This window comes from Leguminivora glycinivorella, chromosome 1, assembly GCF_023078275.1.
Source record: "Leguminivora glycinivorella isolate SPB_JAAS2020 chromosome 1, LegGlyc_1.1, whole genome shotgun sequence".
Classification (NCBI taxonomy): Eukaryota; Metazoa; Arthropoda; class Insecta; order Lepidoptera; family Tortricidae; genus Leguminivora; species Leguminivora glycinivorella.
The window spans coordinates 6318166-6339749 of record NC_062971.1 but is presented as its reverse complement, the minus strand read 5'-3'; the positions used below and the strand labels follow the sequence as shown (position 1 = coordinate 6339749).

The 21584-nt window shown below is 36.0% G+C and overlaps 1 protein-coding gene across 5 annotated transcripts in view; it reads right to left on the bottom strand.

The window, feature by feature from the left end:
• The window catches only part of LOC125226211 (atrial natriuretic peptide receptor 1-like), a 499228-nt gene that overhangs the window by 54458 nt on the left and 423186 nt on the right, over window positions 1-21584 (bottom strand). For all 5 annotated transcript variants that reach the window (XR_007177060.1, XM_048130138.1, XM_048130148.1 and 2 more), the window contains 4 exons: window positions 10490-10604; window positions 6779-6926; window positions 6045-6243; window positions 4610-4701 (listed from right to left, as the gene is read on the bottom strand). Coding sequence is in view for 4 of the 5 variants with exons in the window: in XM_048130138.1 (XP_047986095.1) it covers window positions 4610-4701; window positions 6045-6243; window positions 6779-6926; window positions 10490-10604 (554 nt within the window). In the remaining variant the exon portion in view is untranslated. The remainder of the gene's footprint in view (window positions 1-4609; window positions 4702-6044; window positions 6244-6778; window positions 6927-10489; window positions 10605-21584) is intronic.

Genomic DNA, 21584 nt, shown 5'->3' with positions numbered 1-21584 from the left:
AAGATGGCGAATTTTTGTTCCAATTATCAGCGTATGTATTTCAATACATTTAGTTTAAAATTTGGTTATTACTTCGCGAGTGTGATGAAAAACATTGTGTATATCACGGGCGGCTGAAGGATTACAAACTCGAGTTATTAAACTTCACTTTCCGCCCTTAATACACAATGTACTAAAAAGCACATGACCGGTTTTTATTTTCATCTAACATTGTAACAACCCTATAAAGTCAACTTAACGTAAACCGTATAACGATAATTCATTTTATAAAAATAAAACTACACATTGTTCAAAGAAAATGTAATCTAGTACGTCATAAACAATGATTTACCTGCTTTCTTTGTCGTCTTTTGAGTAATAAATTGGATTATGCATGCAATGAATCATAAAACAAGCAATTTTTCTCCCCCCTATTTTATTTCAACGCTCTCTTGAGAATCTCATTAAAGACTGAACTTTACATACTGCGCTTTATACAATCATAAGTAATAGTTTGTTCTCTTGCATTATTCGACATGAGAACACTGACGATACCTGTTGATTTTCCGTTAATTTCGAAAAAATAAAAACATGTTGAAATGATCGGTTTGCCTATAAATTGCGTATTTGCAAATACGGCGGTAATGGACGTCGATTTTGATATCCCCGTTGATAGCCTCCGTTACCTTAGTTTAAAAATAAAAATTAATGATAAATAACATAATAATAAGTAAATGCTGATGCGTGATAAATTTTAATATGGTAAAATTCTCACTAACGAAGATCCCCAAAAAATAACATGTGTTAGATTAGATTATGTTTAAAGCAAGCAAAATATTGTTTTTAAGACCTTGATTTTTTTTAAATTATTACAAGATTTTACTTAAAATTTCATTAGGTCGCGCGAGTTTACATTTTGTGGACGCTGTCATGTGTCAAAAAGAGGAAGTTACAGCAACGGGAAAATAAGTTCATCGTGCCTGTATTCTTAAAAGGAGTAGACAGAGCAACGTCAAGCGCCAGTGCCACTTAGCATTAAAAGGGTTTAAGGTAAACGAAATGAGGAGGCACACTCAAAGGTTATGACAGAGATAGCGTCACCTTATTAGTCCATTGCACAGATAAAGAATTTCATACGTGAGAGCCCAACTCTCACAACACAATTGAATCTATATAAAACATGCTATTTCTACGACACCCAAGGAGGAAAAGAGGATGATATTTTTAACCCATCATGACATGTAAATATTAAACATTCAGTAAAAATTATAGTTTAGATGACAAGTGCGATAACCGTATTGAAGCAACACACTAAAGTTGATTTTCGTGTCATTTTTTTTTTCAATTGAATTCAATGAATTTTCAACATAATTTTCAAGATATTGATAATATTAACCGTTAAATTTGACAATTATAATGTCGAATAAAGCCCCTTAGTTCAACATTTACCATTAATGTTACGTTCCCAGTTTTGTCTATCTTGTCTTGTTGAAGATTGAGTCCACAGTTCTGTTGTTTTAACAGTCTTGAGTTTATAGTGATTATCTTACGATTTGAGTTGTATTGTTTACTTATACAGAGTGGGGCTTGTAACAAAGGCGAAGAATTGAACTCTACGCTATTCTCCTTATACTGATCAACATTTGTTCGGCGACTTTTAAAAATAACTTGTATTTTGATTTTTATCACCCTTGAAATTTTTTTCTAAGAGGTAATGTATTGCGAATTCTGTTAAGTCTAAAGTGTGACAGACAATGTCAATGACAACAATAATGGCGTACATTGAAGCTAATATTTATTTTGTATGAAAAATTAAAAATTTAAAGATTTCATAATTTTTAAAAGTCACTGAACAAATGTTGATCAGTATTGTAGAATAGTACTACAGTTCAATTCTACATTACTTTTTACAGGCCCCACATAATGTATCTTAATGTTTGAAACAGTTTGTAGTTTTTAGTACTTACTTATTTTCCAATTTCACATTACTCTTTTAATAAACATAATATCAATCTTAATTCTGACTAAGGACCCGGGAGTACATGATAATACTTAAAGGATAATGACTTAATGAGCGACGAAGAAATTTTGATAAATTAATATTATGTTCATACCAAATAACCTTGTCGTTGTACATTTCAACGTATTAAACAGATAAAATAATATGAATTTACTTATTAATTTATTTGTTACATAATAAAAAGTATTGATGGTGAACTATGTTATGATTCTACCTTAAATCTCTGAATTCGTTTTTTATAATTATGGATGTCTTAATTTTCTAGATTTAGTTTCTTCATCAGTTGATTTTTCGTTTTCAATGGAACATCCCTGACCCTCTAACATAACTTGCCTTGTCGCGCGCGAGTCCATACTTGAAGTCGCGCTAGATGTATGGAATCGCGCGCGACAAGGCAAGTTGTGCTAAAGGGTCTGGTCGCCGTATAATAATAGTACTTATATGTATAAGGTAATGTTAAGATGGATGTGTGGCGTGACAAGGATGGATAAGATAAAGAATGAGAATATAAGAGGAAGCCTGAGAGTTGCACCGATAGTAGAAAAAGTAAGAGCGAATCGTCTGGCATGGGCATGTGATGCGAAGGGATGAAAGTCATGTGACGAGAAAGGCATTGCGAATGAGTGTGGAAGGAAGTAACGGGAGAGGAAAACCGAGGAAAAGGTGGATGGATTGTGTGAGAGATGATATGAAGCGAACGCTAGTGAATGATGAGATGACGGATGATAGGGAGGTATGGAAGCGGAAGACATTCTGCGCCGACCCCAAATGAATGGGATAAGGGCAGGCGGATGATGATGTATAAGGTAATCCATGCATATCATCCAATTCTTATGTGTCGTGATCAAAAAAAAATATTTTTATCCAAATTTTCGTCAAAGGAACTAATGCACATACATAAGAAGCCTGCTTTGCTGTAAAACCACATATCATCATAAGTAAATCAGGTCTTGGATAATTTGCATACCTCTCCGTAATACACTCCCAAATTAAGATTACAAGTACGAACACCAAGAAGGGATTTTACCGCCCCCTCATTTATCTTGTCAAAAAGCAAATCATGCACTAATTACCGCCATTGTGGCGGTTCCGATACATTTCAGGGCTTAAGTATGAAAAATTGTCGAGATAATACAGCTCATAATGAGTCCGATAAGAATATTTGGGCCCAGAGGGCGTTTAAAGTCAGACCGGGCATAATCTGGGCAAATGGATCGAGCGTCAGGCGAGACCCTCTGTGGTCTGATGAGATGGGTTTGAAATCTGCGTTATATCTTGTGGAAAAATGACCGGCGAATGTAGAAAAACTGAGTAGTCGTTTTCATGTTTCAAATTTAATATTAAAATATCAAGTTTTTTTTAAATACATATTTGGCATTGCACGGGAGATGAAAATCGAAGAAAAGGTGTATGTACTGTGTGAAAGATGATATGAAACGAAAGCAAGTGAGCAAGCTTGCTCATTCGAATCTAGAAATATAAGTAAACAGCACCGCAAAACTAGTTTTCTTTTTTTAATTTAAAATGATTTGAATTCTAAATACAATTCTACACATGAAAAAACTTTGTCATCAAACGTATATTACCGCCCCACTTTTTATATAATAGTTAATAAAATTCTGTTAATTGACCCGAAGGCGCAATCTCAACAAATCACAGCCTCATATATTCCTCACAGCTATCTAGTCTTTTCTTACAGACTACGAGCAAATGACATGGGCCAGACTTACAAGAAACGAATTATGTGTACTACCATAATTATAACATTGAGATTAATGATCCAAAAAAGAGCAGCCACTGTGAGGGGCGATAATACTGTCTACTAAAAGGCTACTAGTTTACGAGTGAACTGATTTAGGTGTTAACAAAGGCGGTATTAACAGACAATGCATTACATGAAAATAAGTTAATTATGAGTAAAACAAGTCTTGCTTATGATTAAAATAAACACAAAAGCTGATTTTGACGTTCGACTTGGGATAGCTAACGTCGTTTTTTTTTTTTATGGGATAGGAGGCAAACGAGCAGACAGGTCGCCTGATGGTAAGCGATCACCGCCGCCCATGGATACCCGAAACACCAGAGGTGTTGGAGGTGCGTTGCCGGCCTTTAAGATGGGTGTACGCTCTTTTCTTGAAGATTTGAAGGTCGTATCGGTCCGGAAATACCGCAGGCGACAATTCATTCCACAGTTTAGCTGTGCGGGGCAGGAAGTTTCTGGAGAAACGCACAGTTGAGGACTGCCAGCCATATATACATGGCAACAAGTTTGGTTCTTCGAGATTTTACAAAGCACAAATACAATCAAGTCTATTTTTTTCTAAAGTACCACTCTTAGCCACTCTTAACAACAAATACAATCAAGAATTACTGACAAGTCTACGACTGACAGGCCAAGCTTAGAATAGGCTACTTATCTGGAGAATATTTCGACCAACTAAAATGTCACGTTGTTTGGCATTTCCAACATCAATAACGGATTTTGTCTATAAAATACTGGTGTCATATTCCATAGTGTACCGGTGACATAATTGGCGCCCAACGTGGGACTGGCGCTACGTGCCAAACCGTATATTCCTCTCAGAATTTTGTATAGATATTTGAACTGACCTGAAATTTGCTGGTATTCGGGTCCATGTCCAGAAGTGAGTACGAAGCCACACGGTCGCCATTGCTGTCTATTATAACGTCGCCAGTTATACCTAGGAAGAGAAATATATACTTATTTAAATAATATTTACATGGCGTTCATTTAAAATTTAAAATGGTATACCAACAACACGGGGAATCTGATTTTAACAGTGATTTAAACTTTTCTGGAATTTGCTTAGATTCAGAGTCTAAGTGACACTTTCAAAAAGTAAGTATTATGAAAAAATTACACCAAACATTGTGAGTATTTTCGTACTTGTATCGATACTATTTGTGCCAGTTTACCGCAATTCTAACAAATTGTATGAGTCTTGTTACTTGTCAAAATAAATGAAATGAAAATGAAATAAAAAAATGAAATACGGCTTCCTGGCAATAATCATTATATTTCTAGTCAGGCTTTACCAATTCAAACTTTTTTAATTCATCGTGTTGTTCATTAATTGCAAAGTTCTTGTTATTGAGACGAAACATTTCTCTTTCGTACTTAAACATTTCAGTAAAGATCCATATTTATAACACAAATTACAGAATTCTAATGTTATAACGTCTTAATTGGGCATTTCCAAGGAAACTCCAACTTCAACAAAGTAAAAACTTTTTCAATAAACATTAAGAATAATTTCCTATTACACGGAAACCTGTTGAATTCTTAATTGGAGAAACAAGACATTTCATTCGTCTGTTGTCTTGTTAAGCTAACTTTGCCAACATTGATGTATTATAATTACTGTAATTACCTACCCCGGCTATGATATTTATGTCGTTAACTATGGACATAGATTAAATATAAGAAAATCATACCATCCCATACATTAAAATGCGACCGCCTAAGAACGCGCATACACTACACCACGCATAGATGGCGCCACAAAAAATGCCTTGTTGCCATCGATTATTTGTAGATTGGCGTTAAGTGGCACCTTCGAGCCATAAATCTATGTCAAAAGTGACACTTAACGCCATCTACAAGTATAATCGAAAGCTACAAGACATTTTTTTTGTGGCGCCATCTATGTGTGGTGTAGTGTATGCGCGTTCTTAGGCGGTCGTATTTTAATATATGGGATGGTATGATCTTCTTATACAACAATTTAATCTATGCTATGGATGAAATAATGGCATGGCAAAAGATAGAAATAAAAAATGGCATCATCGTAGTATCTATTGGAGGTTGCATATTTGTGTACTATGCTGTTATAAAGTAAACCATTTTTTTAATATTTATGTTTTGTAATGTCGTGTTTGTAAACATGTTTGTATCTGTAAATATATTGCTCACCACGTCAATAACTAGTGTTTCCATCAGAATCCACACGCTGCATATTGAGAAAAACTAGACAAACACTTCTGTCATTCTTGATACTTAAAACATTATCAATTCATTTCTCACCTTGAAAACTCCTATTCCACATATTATTGATGACCGCCTTCCCATCCAGTCGGCCCCTAGGCTCAGGAGACTGCTTCAAGGTATCGTTTAACGCCAAAGCGTAGAGCAGCACAGCATCGTAGAAGGCGGCGACGAACGTAGACACCACTTCGTCTTTACCAAATGTGTAGTTGTATTTTTTCGCAGCCAGCTCTTTCACCTGTTGATGAAAAGTTGAGATAAATACAGGATAGGCCGGTCAAATCTTACACGAAAATCTGATAAAAAAACAAAGTGTTATGTAAAGCTGCATTTTTGGTATATTATTTAGGGTCCTTGGAGGACTGTAAAACTGTGTTTTACAAGCAAAAAAAGGGTGTGCTTTTTTTAATTTGAAAAAAACTGCAAAAAAATATCGGTTTTTTTTTAGTTTTTGCAGTGTCATTTAAAAACTGGAGATTTTAGGCAATAAGTTGCTTTACAAAGTTGAAAGTATATTAAATTTAAAATCATTTGAGCCTAATCGCAATGCGTAGCATCTCAAACAGTTCAAAACAATTTTTGAGATATGATGCTTCAAAAAAACAGACATGGCGAAACTATAAGGGTTCCTAGTTGACTACGGAACCCTAAAAAAGGGTATTTTCTCCCTCTTTATGAAAATTTTCGTTTTACCAATATTATGAGACAGATTTCAGCAAAACATATCACGGTGTTTTTGCAAAATTTTATCTACTAAACAGTAGATAACTCACTTGATCAGAAAATTCCAAGTACTCTTCATTTTCAGGAGCTGGACTAGTGACAGTAAGCACTGCGCTGTATGCTCGCCGTGCTTGCTCGTTGCGTTCATCTGTGTCTCCTTCCACCTTCCATGGCTGCTTAGACGACGCTGATGCCAAACTGGTGAAGAAAGAAACCAGAATTTGATAAGGACTCGTAAAATTCACTTAATTTTAATGTTTAACATTTAATAGTTATTTGTTATACAAGAGTGCAAAGTTGTATTTTAACGCCGAGTGTGGAATTGAAAAACGAGCAAGCGAAAGGATTCTATAGTTGAACCACGAGCGAAGCAAATATTCTCAAAGTCAGAAATAGAAGTGGAGGTCCCAGGTATTATCCATACTGTATATAATATAATATAATTCATACTAATATTATAAATGGGAAAGTGTCTGTTTGTTTGTCCGTCTTTCACAGCAAAACGGAGCGACGAATTGACGTGATTTTTTAAGTGGCGATAGTTAAAGGGATGGAGAGTGACATAGGCTACTTTTTGTCTCTTTTTAACGCGAGCGAAAGCCGCGGGCAAACGCTAGTATTTCATAAGTAGACATCTATGTTTGAAGCGCACTTGGGCGGAAATCTAATTGTGTTCCAAGTACGTATCGTTTATTTTAATAACTATTCACTTCTTGGGAAATACATATTTCTTAAGAAGTGAAGCAAAATATTTGCAATAATTCTTGGCAACCAATAAGAGATGATAGAAATATTTTTATGACCTCGTCTTATTGATTAACGGAAATAAAGGAAATTTTCTAAAAACACTGCTGTCGATTACCTTTCAAAACTTCACTACACAATTGATCGTTACCGATTACTGTTATTAGTTAAGAACTATGAACATAACTTAAGACAAAATCCTGCGCAGCAGCTCGGAATGTATGTCTTCTGGTATTAAAAGCTCAACATTAGTAATTTTTATAAGGCTTATAAGTATTAATATTTAGTGATTATATCAGAAGCTTTAAGATAATTGGATGAACTTTTGTAGGTATTGACCTTATTATTTGCGTTATTCAATGTTCATTGTAATAAGATCTTTCTATTTTTAACCGACTCCAAAAATTTTGACTTGAAAAATTTGTTTTTTACAATTATACATTAATGTTAATAAAAAAATCATAGAACCTAATAAGGAGGAGGTTCTCAATTCGACTGAATTTTTTATTAACTTTAATGTACAATTGTAACAAACTATAAATAACTTTAATGTATAATAATTGTCGTCCACTTTCACGGTGGTACGATCTGATAAAGTATAGATCTACATGCCATTATATGTGAACCGAAATTACCAAAAAGCAGAAAAGTGCATAGTTAAGCTTTTCGAAGCCCAAAAATCTGTTAAAATTAAATGTGTCTCGGAACGCGCCACATCCCAGAGGAAATCAATGGAGGCGTCAGCGAGACTCGCGCGAGAAATAATTCAATATGAATTTCATAGTGACCCAAGTTTCAAACGTCTACTACTTGAACGAATATGGCGGTGTGATGTAGTGTTATAAGTTGGACGTGTCTGTTTGTCTGTCTGTGGCATCGTAGCTCCCGAACGGATGAACCGATTTAGATTTAGTTTTTTTCTGTCTGAAAGCTGAATTCGTCGGCAGTGTTCTTTGCCATGTTTCATTAAAATCGGTCTTAATGTCGCGATCGGGGGTTTTTTCAAAATTTTAATTTTGTGGTTAGGTTATTTGTATGCATTTCATTCTGTTTGATGTGAAATTATTTTTTTCTTATTAATTACTGTGACTATCCGGCTATAGAAATTAATTGCTGATGTTAAAAAAAAATGCGACACTTATTTAGTAAATACACGAGTGATAGGTATTTATCATTTGAAGTTATAATAAGTGTGTGTAATAACATCATATTCAATAGTATATTTATTTATTTACGATACAAGCACAGTATAATAAAGAATACTATCGTACAGTATGGCCACTCCCGCTCCCCGCTGAAAGTGCCGCCCACCCCCTCTCGGTTACCTAACAGTTACCGCCTGTCAAAAACGCGAACAATCGACCTGTCACATCTCACTCATACAAGCATGGTACGCGTTCACCTACACGAGCTTAGAATGTGTGCTAGGAATGCGACTCTTTCATATATTTGATCGCCAGTGTCCGAGATGTGATACAAGTGTGGAGAAGAGGAAATTCGGAGCTAAGTATTCGTGATAAACTATCGACACGAATTGCGAATTGCGTATACCGTAGAACGTTTTGCATTTAGAGTTTGAACTTTCGATTTACGCTGAAAAGAGCATTTCTTTTTTTTTCGCCACTTTTATGAAATGTGATATTAGCTTTTTCAATCCTAGTAGTTAAAAAAATTGCCCCATACGATTTTTTCTTATTTTGTTACCATTTTCCGTACATGTTGTGTGGGGCAACAAAAGAGGAAAGTAACAAAAATGTATGGAAATTCTGGGACACTTTTTGTCTCCCAGTGAGATTGAAAGTACTCGTGATTCTGAGTACAATTGACCTAAAATTCCCTAAAAAAATGGCAAAAAAAAAGAAATGCTCAATTAAAGAATTCTCTCGTCTACTTGCATCTCAATACATACATAGCTATTATAAATTGTAAATAAATGCCTACTATAAATTGTCGTTTCTTTTTACCTTTTATTTACTAAGTAAGTAAGTACCTACCACTACCAGTAATGTTGGTTAAGTATGAAATTCACCGAGTGCCAAATAAAAAGGCTAAAAGGCCGAGTAAGAATGACGGCTGGACTGATTGATAGTTTTAGTTTTATAGAACAATTCACAGAAGAAACATCAATCAAATATACTTACTTATTCAACTTGCGTTCGAATGGTAACTTGTTGATGACTATAGTGCCTCGCTGCTTGTGCCACTCTAGGTTGGGTTTTATAATGTGCGTATATTTTGATATTGTTTTGTAAGTGGTTTCGTATTTTACTTTTATATACGTATTCAGTATAACCAAGGAGTATTTATATAGGATTTTTTAGCGCCATCTATTAAATATTATCATAACTACACTGACGATGCCTACAAATTTTTTTTTCGAAATGATATTGACGTGATATTATGATTTTAAAATAAAGAAATGTGTCATTTGTTCTTATAAAACATAAAAACACGCAAAAATATTTGGGGAAAATATGATCTTGGCCACTTCCGGGCTGCGAACAACGCCATCTAGTTTTAAGCCTAAAAGGCCCACACCTTTCAGGGGTACGCTTTTTTATATGGGCTTTGTCAGTCCAGTATTAAGGGCCAGTTGCATCAAACCGTCTGTCACCGTTAAAACGTTCGTTAAATTTTATTGTATGGGATGTTCCATAGACGTCTGCTGCGTGACGATGATACTCGTATGTCTGTCAAATGTGGTTGATGCAACTGGTCCTAAATCGTTCTTGGTATAACTTTTTTTGTGGAGGGGAAAAATGAAATTACCCATAGTTTGGGTCCGTCCCCGCAGCCAACTGGTTATGTGGGACTTCTTGTTAAGGAATAATAAGGCCCAAGTCTAACCACTAAACGACCCCCCCCCCCCTCCAACTGCAGCCATTGTGCTGTAGCGTCGCGCTGCGGAACACTCGCGCTTTACATCTACATCCGTATTATAACTAGCCTAACCTAAAATTTAAAATGAATAAAGATGAAAACTAATAATATTGATAATTCATTTAAAGCACACATACTTGGAGAACAGCTCCACGTTGAAGAACACGTATTCTCCCGAAGACACCATGTTGAGCTCGTCAGCAGCCAGCATGATCTCACGCACCGTGCCGGGGTTCGCGCACAACACCACGACTGGAACAAACACGAGACATTTAGTAAGACATATTTGAATTTTCAGTGCCATCTCCTAGCGGAGGTTGGCTATAAGGGCTACACAGATTTTAGACCAGTGGTGCACTGAGAGAAATTTGCATTGTGAATTTAACAAGTTCGACTTGTTGCAGTTTATCCGTTTGAATCAGCCAAACGTATGTTTAAAACAATATGTGTCAGGTTGTTTTTATAAAATCGACTTGTTGATTCAAATATATTGCCGATTCAAAAGACAAGTAGCTTGTTGTTTGAACCAAAGAGCACGTAGGCGCTATTTTAACCAAAAAACTTGTTGAACAAACATGAAAACTGGTTGTATTTTCTCTCAGTGTTGATAAACATTTTTACATTGGGGCCAAAATTATAAGGAGTTTTAGAAGCGGGCCAGATTTACACCAAAAATTATTTTTTATTCCAGGCCAGCAGGCCATATCACACAGTATTTTAAAGCGGCGGTAGGTCGGATAAAGTACTTTCGCGGGCCGGTCATGGACCGGGGGTTGTACAGTCAACCAATTTGAATCCTAGGCCACTGTAGAACCTTTGCACAGTAAACGTCAATGTGACTTCTTATGGCAAATAGAACATGGTTTAAATGAGACAGGGTTCTAGAGTGGCCTAGGATTCAAATTGTTTGACCGTACCTTGCCCACCACTGCATTAGACGCTGCCTCTAAAAAAAAAAAAAAATAGAGAGATAATACGGTTTTAAACGACAAATCAGTGTCCATTTCACAATTATGTCCAACTTCAATCAAAAGCCGAAGGCCCTTTTAAAATCTGACAGGCTGTGTGGCCTTTAAAATATACTGTTCAGCGCTTATGAGTCTTATGACCAACATTTGAAAAACCGTTTGTGTTCAATACTGGTTTTGGAACCGTCGTCCACTTTGTCTTAATAGTTATTCATAAGAGGTAAGAAATGTCAATAACGTATTTATATTCTCTTCTTTTCTTATACCTTAATAATAGAACTAAGAAAAAAAAAACGGCCAAGAGCGTGTCGGGCCACGCTCAGTGTAGGGTTCCGTAGTTTTCCGTATTTTTCTCAAAAACTACTGAACCTATCAAGTTCAAAACAATTTTCCTAGAAAGTACTTATAAAGTTCTACTTTTGTGATTTTTTCATATTTTTTGAACGTATGGTTCAAAAGTTAGAGGGGGGGGACGCACTTTTTTTTCCTTTAGGAGCGATTATTTCCGAAAATATTACTAATATCAAAAAACGATCTTAGTAAACCCTTATTTATTTTTAAATACCTATCCAACAATATATCACACGTTGGGGTTGGAATGAAAAAAAAATATCAGCCCCCACTTTGCATGTAGGGGGGGTACCCTAATAAAACGTTTTTTTCCATTTTTACATATTGGTACCAAATTTCAGCTTTCTAGTGCTAACGGTTACTGAGATTATCCGCGGACGGACGGACGGACGGACGGACGGACGGACGGACGGACGGACGGACGGACGGACGGACGGACGGACGGACGGACGGACGGACGGACGGACGGACGGACGGACGGACAGACAGACATGGCGAAACTGTAAGGGTTCCTAGTTGACTACGGAACCCTAAAAAAAACACTATGTCGTTTGTCAACAATATCATTAAAAAACGAAAAACTGCACCGGAAAGAGTGCAACGAGATGCAATAATTAAAACAAAGAAGCTTATGTTCTGAGAGTACGCAGCAAAATATTCCTCAGTTTGGTACCTAGTACTGCTAATAAATATAGATACGGACAAAATACCAAAATTATGTATACACTTTCTTATCCCACAGACATCTAGTGTTAACATATTGTTAGGACTTTGTCCGTGTACATACTTATCACTTCTGGGCACAGTTGCGCAGTGTTGGTATAAAAATAAAAACCACCATTGGTACTTTTTTTCAAATTGTAACATTATTTTTATCGCAGACATAAATATAACTCCGTATAGCCAGATAAAGTCTAAGGAAATTACGTGCCTCGCGGAACACCAAAAAAAAATGTAGGGTCGTCAAGACGAATATGGGCCAAATTGCCGAAACTGAGGTTCAAAAGTTTTAATCCCGTGACAAGAGATGCACAATAAAATTTCACAGTGACTACACATTTTACTTTGACAGTAATTCTCTATGTACTTGATCCTCTATTGCTATTCTATTATACAAAGAGAAATCCAGATTTGTGAGCAAATATTAAATGCATATAATATATGCAGTCTATGGAAGGTAATCTGGTGTTTATGTGGAGCACAATGGTTTTATTGTGGAGTGAATACTTTATCTAATTGTGGAATAAAGGGAGCACTGTATTGTTAATTAGTCAGAGTAGGGAATCCAGTACATATTATGTACATATTATGTACTGGATTCCCTACTCTGACTAATTAACAATACAGTGCTCCCTTTATTCCACAATTAGATAAAGTATTCACTCCACAATAAAACCATTGTGCTCCACATAAACACCAGATTACCTTCCATAGACTGCTCATGCCGGTATGAAGCATTAGAATCATGTAATGCATGATGCATACTATGGGTATGATTACTTGATGGTATGGTTAGCTACAAAATCCGTCTTTATTTCAGAAAAAAAAAACACGTATAAGTGCAAGTGGAAACAGTACGTTATGAAATATAAAATGACCCGAATTGTCGGGTCGGTCTGGTATATTGTTCATTAGGCTCTCTCTCTGTATTTTACACCATATCGGAGGCAGCTATTAATGCAGATAGATGTCCACATTGTCCACCTCGATGATGGAGCATTCCATAGACTGGACTGTCCCATACAAACGCATTATATTTTGTGTTTAGCTATTTTTTTTCTTAAGGTTTAAAGCAGGTGATCATTTTCCCGAGCATATTGCCTTAGAAAAAAAAAATCTTAAGCCAGCCAATTAGCAGAAAATTCGCGTTTGTACGGGACAACGATAGACTATTTTATGGAATGCTCCTCATACACAATCACCGTAGTTCATAGACCACTGCAACTCCTGATATACAGCTGTGCCTGATTTGTTGAAAATTTCATTACTGCGGTCCCCCGAAAAAACCTGGGCAAGCGGGTTTTTCTCCGCAAGTGCGCTTCTATTCAAGGATCTAGTGTATGGTGATCAACATGCTCCCTCGAGTGAACGGTGCAGTGATAATATAAAGTAAATATTCAAGATGAGTAAAACTTTAAGCGGTCGTTGGCATTCTGTCAAATAATTCATGACAATCCAGCCCAAAAAATACAATTCCTTGCTCAATCGGTAAATGATTTATGTTGTGAGCGTTACGTCGCTGCATCATTTATCACGCAGAGTTGTCTAACCAATCAGTTGTTTTGAGAAGCCGATTACTGCAGCAAATTGCCACCGAGAGATTCTAGTGTATGATGACAACGTTACGATCCTCCTGCAGGCGAACAGTGTAGTGATAGTAGGTAAATTGCCCTTGGCACCATTTCAAACAATTCATGATAACCCAGCCCATAGTAAATAAAACGCCTAATCCATCGGTGAGTGATCTGTGTTGTGAGCTCTCAAACAAGAGCGATATTTTCGCACTCTGTCCGCTACTGTCGCGTCGCTAGCTCATTCATCACACAGAGTTGACTAACCAATCAGTTGTTTGACGGAACAGGTAGTAGCTCTTGTGAAAACGTTCGTTGTGCGAACAATACCTAGCACTGATGGGTTTTAGATCAATGACGGATAAAGGTGATTTGTAATGTTTCGATTCATAAAACTGTAAATATAATAAACAATACTGAGGAGAGGAAAAACCAATACAATACACTTATATTTATTAAAAATAAAGATGAGGTGTTAAGCGCATTCTCTCAATAAAGAGTATTAATGAATAATGTTTCTATTTTTTTATTTGAATCTAGAAAGGTTTTTAGATACTTCCAAAATGTTGTGCCTCTAGGTCCTATAATAAATGCAAACTTTTGACAAACTACAGTTGAAAAAATTACATAAAATTCTAAACTTAATAATGACCTAAGTATTTTCAATCTTTCAATTCTAGAAGTATCGATCAACCGACAAAGTTATAGGACTTATCGTTAATTGATAATCATAGTGCCAGAAAATATTTAAAATACAAAATAAGACGTTTGGCATACTTAATAATATTTCTACAATTTAAAAAGCCAGAGCTTTTCCAAAGACTAAGTATGTCATTGGAAGTTTTTTTCAAACTAAACTACGAGAGCAAAATACATTTAGCAGCGCATCGCAATAACTGGGGTCGGAAGTTTTTAAATCTTATTTTGCTACAAAGGAGGTCGCATTTACTTGAAAAGTAAAAATAACTTCCTTCCTTGTATTTTTCTTCAAGTTTGAAAGGATTTTACGCACAGTGACTTTATTGTACTGCATGTTTTGTAAATATGTTATCTAGTCTAGTCGGATATAATGACATACAATTCTGAGCTCTTTTAACTTATGATATAACTGTAAGAATAACAAAATATACGGAGCTAGTTTCAAATAAAGGTACACCCCTTTCATTGGATGATACCTACATAAAAGTAACTCGGCATATAAGGTTCTTATTGTGTTTTTTCTACTACTACTATCCATAGGTACTATAGGTTACTTAGGTACTAATATTATAAATGGGAAAGTGCGTGTGTCTGTTTGTTTGTCCGTCTTTCACGGCAAAACGGAGCAATGGATTGTCGTGATTTTTTAGGTGGAGATAGTTTAAGGAATGTAGAGTGACAAAGGCTGTTTTTTGTATCTTTCTAACGCAAACGAAGCCGCGGGAAAAGCTAGATATGTATATACATATTAAAAAGGTTGCTTAAATAACATCTGCGTCATTAATCATTCCATTGTACAATAATATCATAATATAAAACTTATTGATCAATCGATGTTATATAATATATGATTTTTGTTTAACCGCACGTGACAATATTGATACCCGAGCAAGCGAAAGATGCAAATATTGAACCGCGAGCGTAGCGAGTTGTTTAAAAAGTAAAATCTTGAGCATTGCGAGGGTTTCAAGGTACGTAGGTTAAACAAACTTTGCCACCGAGTGAAACACAACATTTTTCACCACACCAACACGAAGAAAATTCTGACTTTAAAACATCGAACTAAATCAAATCCAGAAATTAATTGAATATTTATGATTCAAAATAATTATTTATAGGTAATTTCTACCAGCCAGCTCAAGGCATCAAATTAAAATTTGTATGAAATTACATACTTTGCACTCTTGTGGATAAAATGCAATTTCTCTATCCGTTTTCGAACAGCAAAATTGATCTTTACCAGTTGCTGTGGTAAAAAATTAAAAAGAACTTAACCCACATTTTCTCACTACCGGTACCGCTCCCTATAGGGTTTCAAACGCTTTATTATGCAAGTACGTCGTCGGTTTTACAAAGCCGATCCCTTTGTCATCCCGCGATAATGACTTCCGATAATCAGTATGCATCGCTGCGCTGTCGTAGCACATATGAATAAGACACGAGTGTCATCCCCGTGCCATTAAGGCATCCGTTGAGCTTAGAGCCTTAAGGTTGACTTAGATCAAAGACATATGTAACTCCGTATAAATAGACAGATAAATTTTAAGAAAAAAACGTACCTCGGTACCATAGAGAAAAAGGTACGGTGGGGTAGATGGCGATACACCTTTGGGGGACTCTCGGCTAGATGGCGCTAATAATGATATTTGACATTTTAACATATCAAGCTAAGAATATGGGCCAAATTGTCAAAACTGAGGTTCAAAAGTTTTAAGCCTGTGTCGAGAGATAAATAAGTGTAGTCTATGCACTGTTACTACACATTTTTCTTTGGCAGTAACTCTCTAGAACATCGATCCTCTTTGCTTAGACTGAACGAGATCAGACATGCGAATTTCTTTACAATGAAGCATTTTGTCGGCAGACAGAATCAGTCCGTAATGTACCTATCAAAATAGCATACTATTACTCGCACTGTGTTAATAGGCCCTAAGAGTAAGGATGATGCATGGCAGTTTTAGTTATGGTTTGGGGTTTGAGCTGAAGCGAGGCCACGAGGGTCGCTGAAGATAGAAAGGCGTGGCGCGAGCTTGTGAAGGCCCTTTGCACCTCTGGGGTGCCTTAGGACTACAACAACAACAATGGCAGTTATAAATTGTTACTTATATACAACATCTACTTTTTTAACGAGAAAGCGTACTTAAGCGTAGCGAAAAATAAAATAAAGTCTTCTTTCAGCAAAATATTCTATCAACTATATTTAAGGTACTTTTCCTTCATGACCCATAGTTTTGGGACACCCTGTATAGCAAGTAGTCTTGCAGTTTCGTCAAAGAAAAACGGCGAGCGCCTGAAGTCACATCACGAACTCGGTTGCATTAAAGTTAATTACGTAAGATCTTGAAAAGAGGAAAGCTGCGCGCTATACAACCCAGCCTTTTGGAATAGAGGGATATGCTTAGAACACAATTATCGACTTCGTTGCTGTGTGTGAACTAGTAACCCATATATTATTAATGAAAAATTTGACCTTTAAACCCCCGGGTTACAGATACAATTTTTCGTATTTTTTGCTGATATCTGTACTATAAAAGAATAATAATAAATATTGAGGGACACCTTACACAGATCTACCTAGCCCCAAACTAATAAGCAAAGCTTGTACTATGGGTGCTAGGTGAAGATATACATACTTAAATAGATAAATACATACTTATATACCTACATAAAAAACATCCATGACTCAGGAACATTTATCTGTGCTCATTACACAAATAAATGCCCTTACTGGGATTCGAACTACGCGCTCGCCTCGGCCAGACCGGTCGTCGAATGATTTGATACCTACTATGAACGATAATAGAAATTATAAATAACTCACAACACGGTCGATACCGCCACATCCGCACTAAGACATCTGATGGACTACAAAGGTATTTGAGGAACACCACAACAATCATTAGCTCCCAATGAATATTACTGAGGTTTGTGGTTACTCTGATCTCGTTATTGCGTTGGCTTACATACTATCTATTTACTTCTACACATATAACGCTATAAACAGTAACAGAAATTAGAAATAGGTACCTAATCTACAACATATACTACTAACTTTTAAATTTAGCGCAAAAAGTTGATCGAAACTCATAAAATAAAGCAAAGTGAAAATTTATAGGGCTTAGGTATTTTGTTTTGAATAGATACTAATATAAAATATCTATTTAATTATGTCTATCCAAAATCAAGAAGATTCCTTTGCTAACCAGTATTTCGTTATTCTTACTTGCAATGTTGTAATATTCCACCGCAAAAATACCCAAAAATATATAACAAACCACTACCTACCAGAAATACAAAACTGGGCACGTGTTTAGCCTATGAATAGATTCAAGAGATGCTTGTAATGTTGACGGTCCGTGAAATACCTAGGTATTTACAATATACTTACCTATAATTCATAATTATCATTGAAATGTGTATTTTCAATGGTATCTATTTTCTCCTATTATATTAACTGGCAGATTTCTATCATGCGCGCTGTAGCAGTGTCTCGAGTTGTAAAAAGGAAATTTTATGTAATGGTTAAGGTGTGTATACCGTTTATTAATCTGTTCGACGGAGCCGGGAAGCAGTAACTTCGTTTAGAACAGTGTCCTAATTTGACGCTTTTCTGCTAGAGGACAGAAAATTCTCTTGGCATATTGTTTAATCCACTACTATTCGTACTGACTGTACCTATAAACTGACAGTAAAGTGTCAGCCAATCTAAGCATAAGCATACAAAGTAAAACTGGAGTTTATGAGTTTTCTTCAATTCTACACGAGTGAGGATACGTCTTACAAGCAAAACTTTTCGTGGGATTAGTGTCACGTACAACGTACAATGTACATGCTACATTGCTATTGCATACGCTACATTTCTTTTTGGGAAAAAGATACCTCCTTGTTAGAGTTTTCTGAGGAAAGTTGCTCGATGTTCTACTTTATAGTAGGTAGTTAAGTAGTTCAAGCAAACGGAAGAGATAAAGTGAATGTTGGCAGTAGTTTGTGTTTGGAATAAGTAACCTTCAACCCTTTTCTTTTCTTTCAAATACGGGGGGAAATTGCTTTGGTGAAGAAATGTTTGGTTTGTAAGTAATCGTAAATCGTGGTAACTTTACTTTTGTGGCATCATTGCCTTCATGTATTACTAAACAGAAAAGTTTTAATATTCAATTATTTGTTGAACTTAATTTATCTAACCACCTTAATATATTGAGTACGCTGAAATATGTTTTATTTTAATATCAAACCTATAAATCGTTTTGAAAACAAATGTCTGGTCTAATGAGTAGACCAGGTACCTACTTGATAAGTATAAAGACCGAGACTATGAGGTTGATGGCCAAATCTTGAATTCAAATCTAGGTACTAAGTTGCGTTATCCCGACATTCGCCACGGCTTCTGAAAAGCGAGTGCCAAATATCGCACATAAGTTCCGAAAAACACATTGGTACGAGTCGGGATTTGAACCGTGATTGAAAGTGGTCACACCAAAAACCTTATTTAACTGACTTGTAAATATTGTATTTTCGTATTTTTATCGTTATTACGTTTTTCCAGAAAAAGTAAGCGAGTGAGGGTAAAACACATTTAGAGATTTGAACTAGAGTTGTTTAGTTTTACGAGATTAGAGTCGCGTAATACGTGCTGACGGGAAAATCCGGGAGCTATAAGGATTACGTAATTGATTTTATTTCAACCGACTAACAAAGCTTTTACTTTTACGGCACAATATGTTAATTGGCTTTTGCAAGCGGTGAAATCTAAACTTGAAGTACTATTAACATCACATAAATCCGTAACAGAAAGGTACCCTTTATTTGTAACTTCTAACACAACCTATCCCTCATTTTCTTCAAAAATTGGTTAAGGGCTTAAGACGGCGAGCGAATCCGCATACGGTTTTAGACACATTACAGACTATTAAGCCGACCAATCAAATGCAATTGTAATGAATCTTGCATGCGAGATCTCGCACTGTCTAAAATGTCCTGTTCAACTACCAACCTTCTGATACCCTGATGGCTTGACGTTCGCCATAGCTTTTAGGGCCACACAGCATGACGAAAACTCGCATGCGATTTTAGTTACACTGCGGACTTTTGAGGTTAGATACATTTCAACACAGTCAAATACCGCAATGTATTGTATCATTATGATATGCACGTGCTCGCACGGTGTGCCTGGGTCTTTAGACTATAAACATTAATTTACAATTTAAATGTAACACAGATTGTATTACGGTTCACAAATTGATACTTTACTAAATAGGAATGAAATTGAATCGGATTAACGACCTCCCAAAATGAAATCTGATTTGTTCAACTGTGAAAATTAACGGGTGAAAATGGGATCCACCTGAAGGTATTTTTACACAAACATACTTATTAACGGGCCGGAAAGATACGTTACTTCGTTAATTAATGAACAGATTTTGCAACAAATGTGTGGGTAGGTAAGTAAACAAAATAATTCGGAAGAACAGTCAGCATCGGGTATCATGAGTATGTATATTTTACCATGTTTTTAATAGCGTAACCATTAAATGTATGACCTTGACAGAGATTTGTTCAAAAATATACACAGTGAAATAAAAAGGATCGTTCAAACATTGCATAGTGACTTTTGAGGTCATAATTAAGTAACAACTTTTAATAAGGGACCAATGCTCAAATCGCAAAACAATTAGTTTCATACATTTCGACTGTCATAATGCCGCTCATTCTATGGAACTGCCAATTTTTTTTCGCGATTTCTGCATTGGTCCCATAATAAAAGTGGTACTCAAATGTCACTATGCAAAGTGATACAGATACAGGTGGATTTCAAAGCGGTCATATTAATTCGTAGTTAGTAATTTGTACAGTTTTGTCGAGGAAATTCAAGCTAAATTAGGCTAGAATGTTAATGGAACGGATGTAACCGGACACCACGGCTTTTAGACGAAAAGGAAATCTGGCGTCCGTTGGCTCATTGAGTGGACGACATCCGGAAGATTGCGGGTCAATTCTGGGCGAGATTGGCTCACGACAGGCATAAGTGGCGTAATAGAAAAGGCCTATGCTCAACAGTAGGTGATACTAGTAAATGGTTTAGATGATGATTCATAGTTTTCGTCTTAATCTAAGGGGTAACACATTACCCGTATGGTGTCGTGTTAAGACGTGGCGGTGGGTTAAGAATGGCACCATGCGCCCCCTTTACTCTGTCGTAGAAGTCGACACTTGGGTATGGCTTTAATTTTGTTATGGGCCATAGGCTGGCAACCTTTTGTTTAATTGCTATAAGTGGTACTGAAACATGAACAGTTTCATGTGCTCTGTAAAGTGAGTGTATGTATGTGTGTGTAAGTTGGTATACTTTTACTTTCTTAGTAATCGACAAACGATCTGTAGATACTTTAAAACCTACGGATGGACAATTTGAATTTGTATTATGTGGAAACTTGTGATTTACTTGCAATTGTTGCTATTCTTATTAAATTAAACAAATTTATATTCAACCCACAGCACGTCAATCACATAAAACTAACACAAACTAATGCCGTGCTCTGCATATCAAACGCATTGCAGAAATATGCAACGCATCAATATGCAAGCGGAGGTACTGTTGAATTAGATCAAGTTTGCAGTGGCACAGGAAATGCTTTGCATAATAGTACAGCCAAAGACAAATATTTATAACTTGATAGAAGATAAAAAATAACAAACAAAAAACATAAATAATAAAATTCGTTGGTGTGCGGTTAGATGGCGCTAATGTTCATATTTAAATACCCAAGCTGCCCAAGACCGAAGTAAATAAAATCACCGTCAATAGAAATTGTCAACAATGTAAACAAACCGTTCTATAAAATATCAATATTGTAGCATGAGTTAGAATGGAAAATAAAGGCATTTTGACTACAAGGTTTGTTTACATTGTTCACAAATTCTATTGA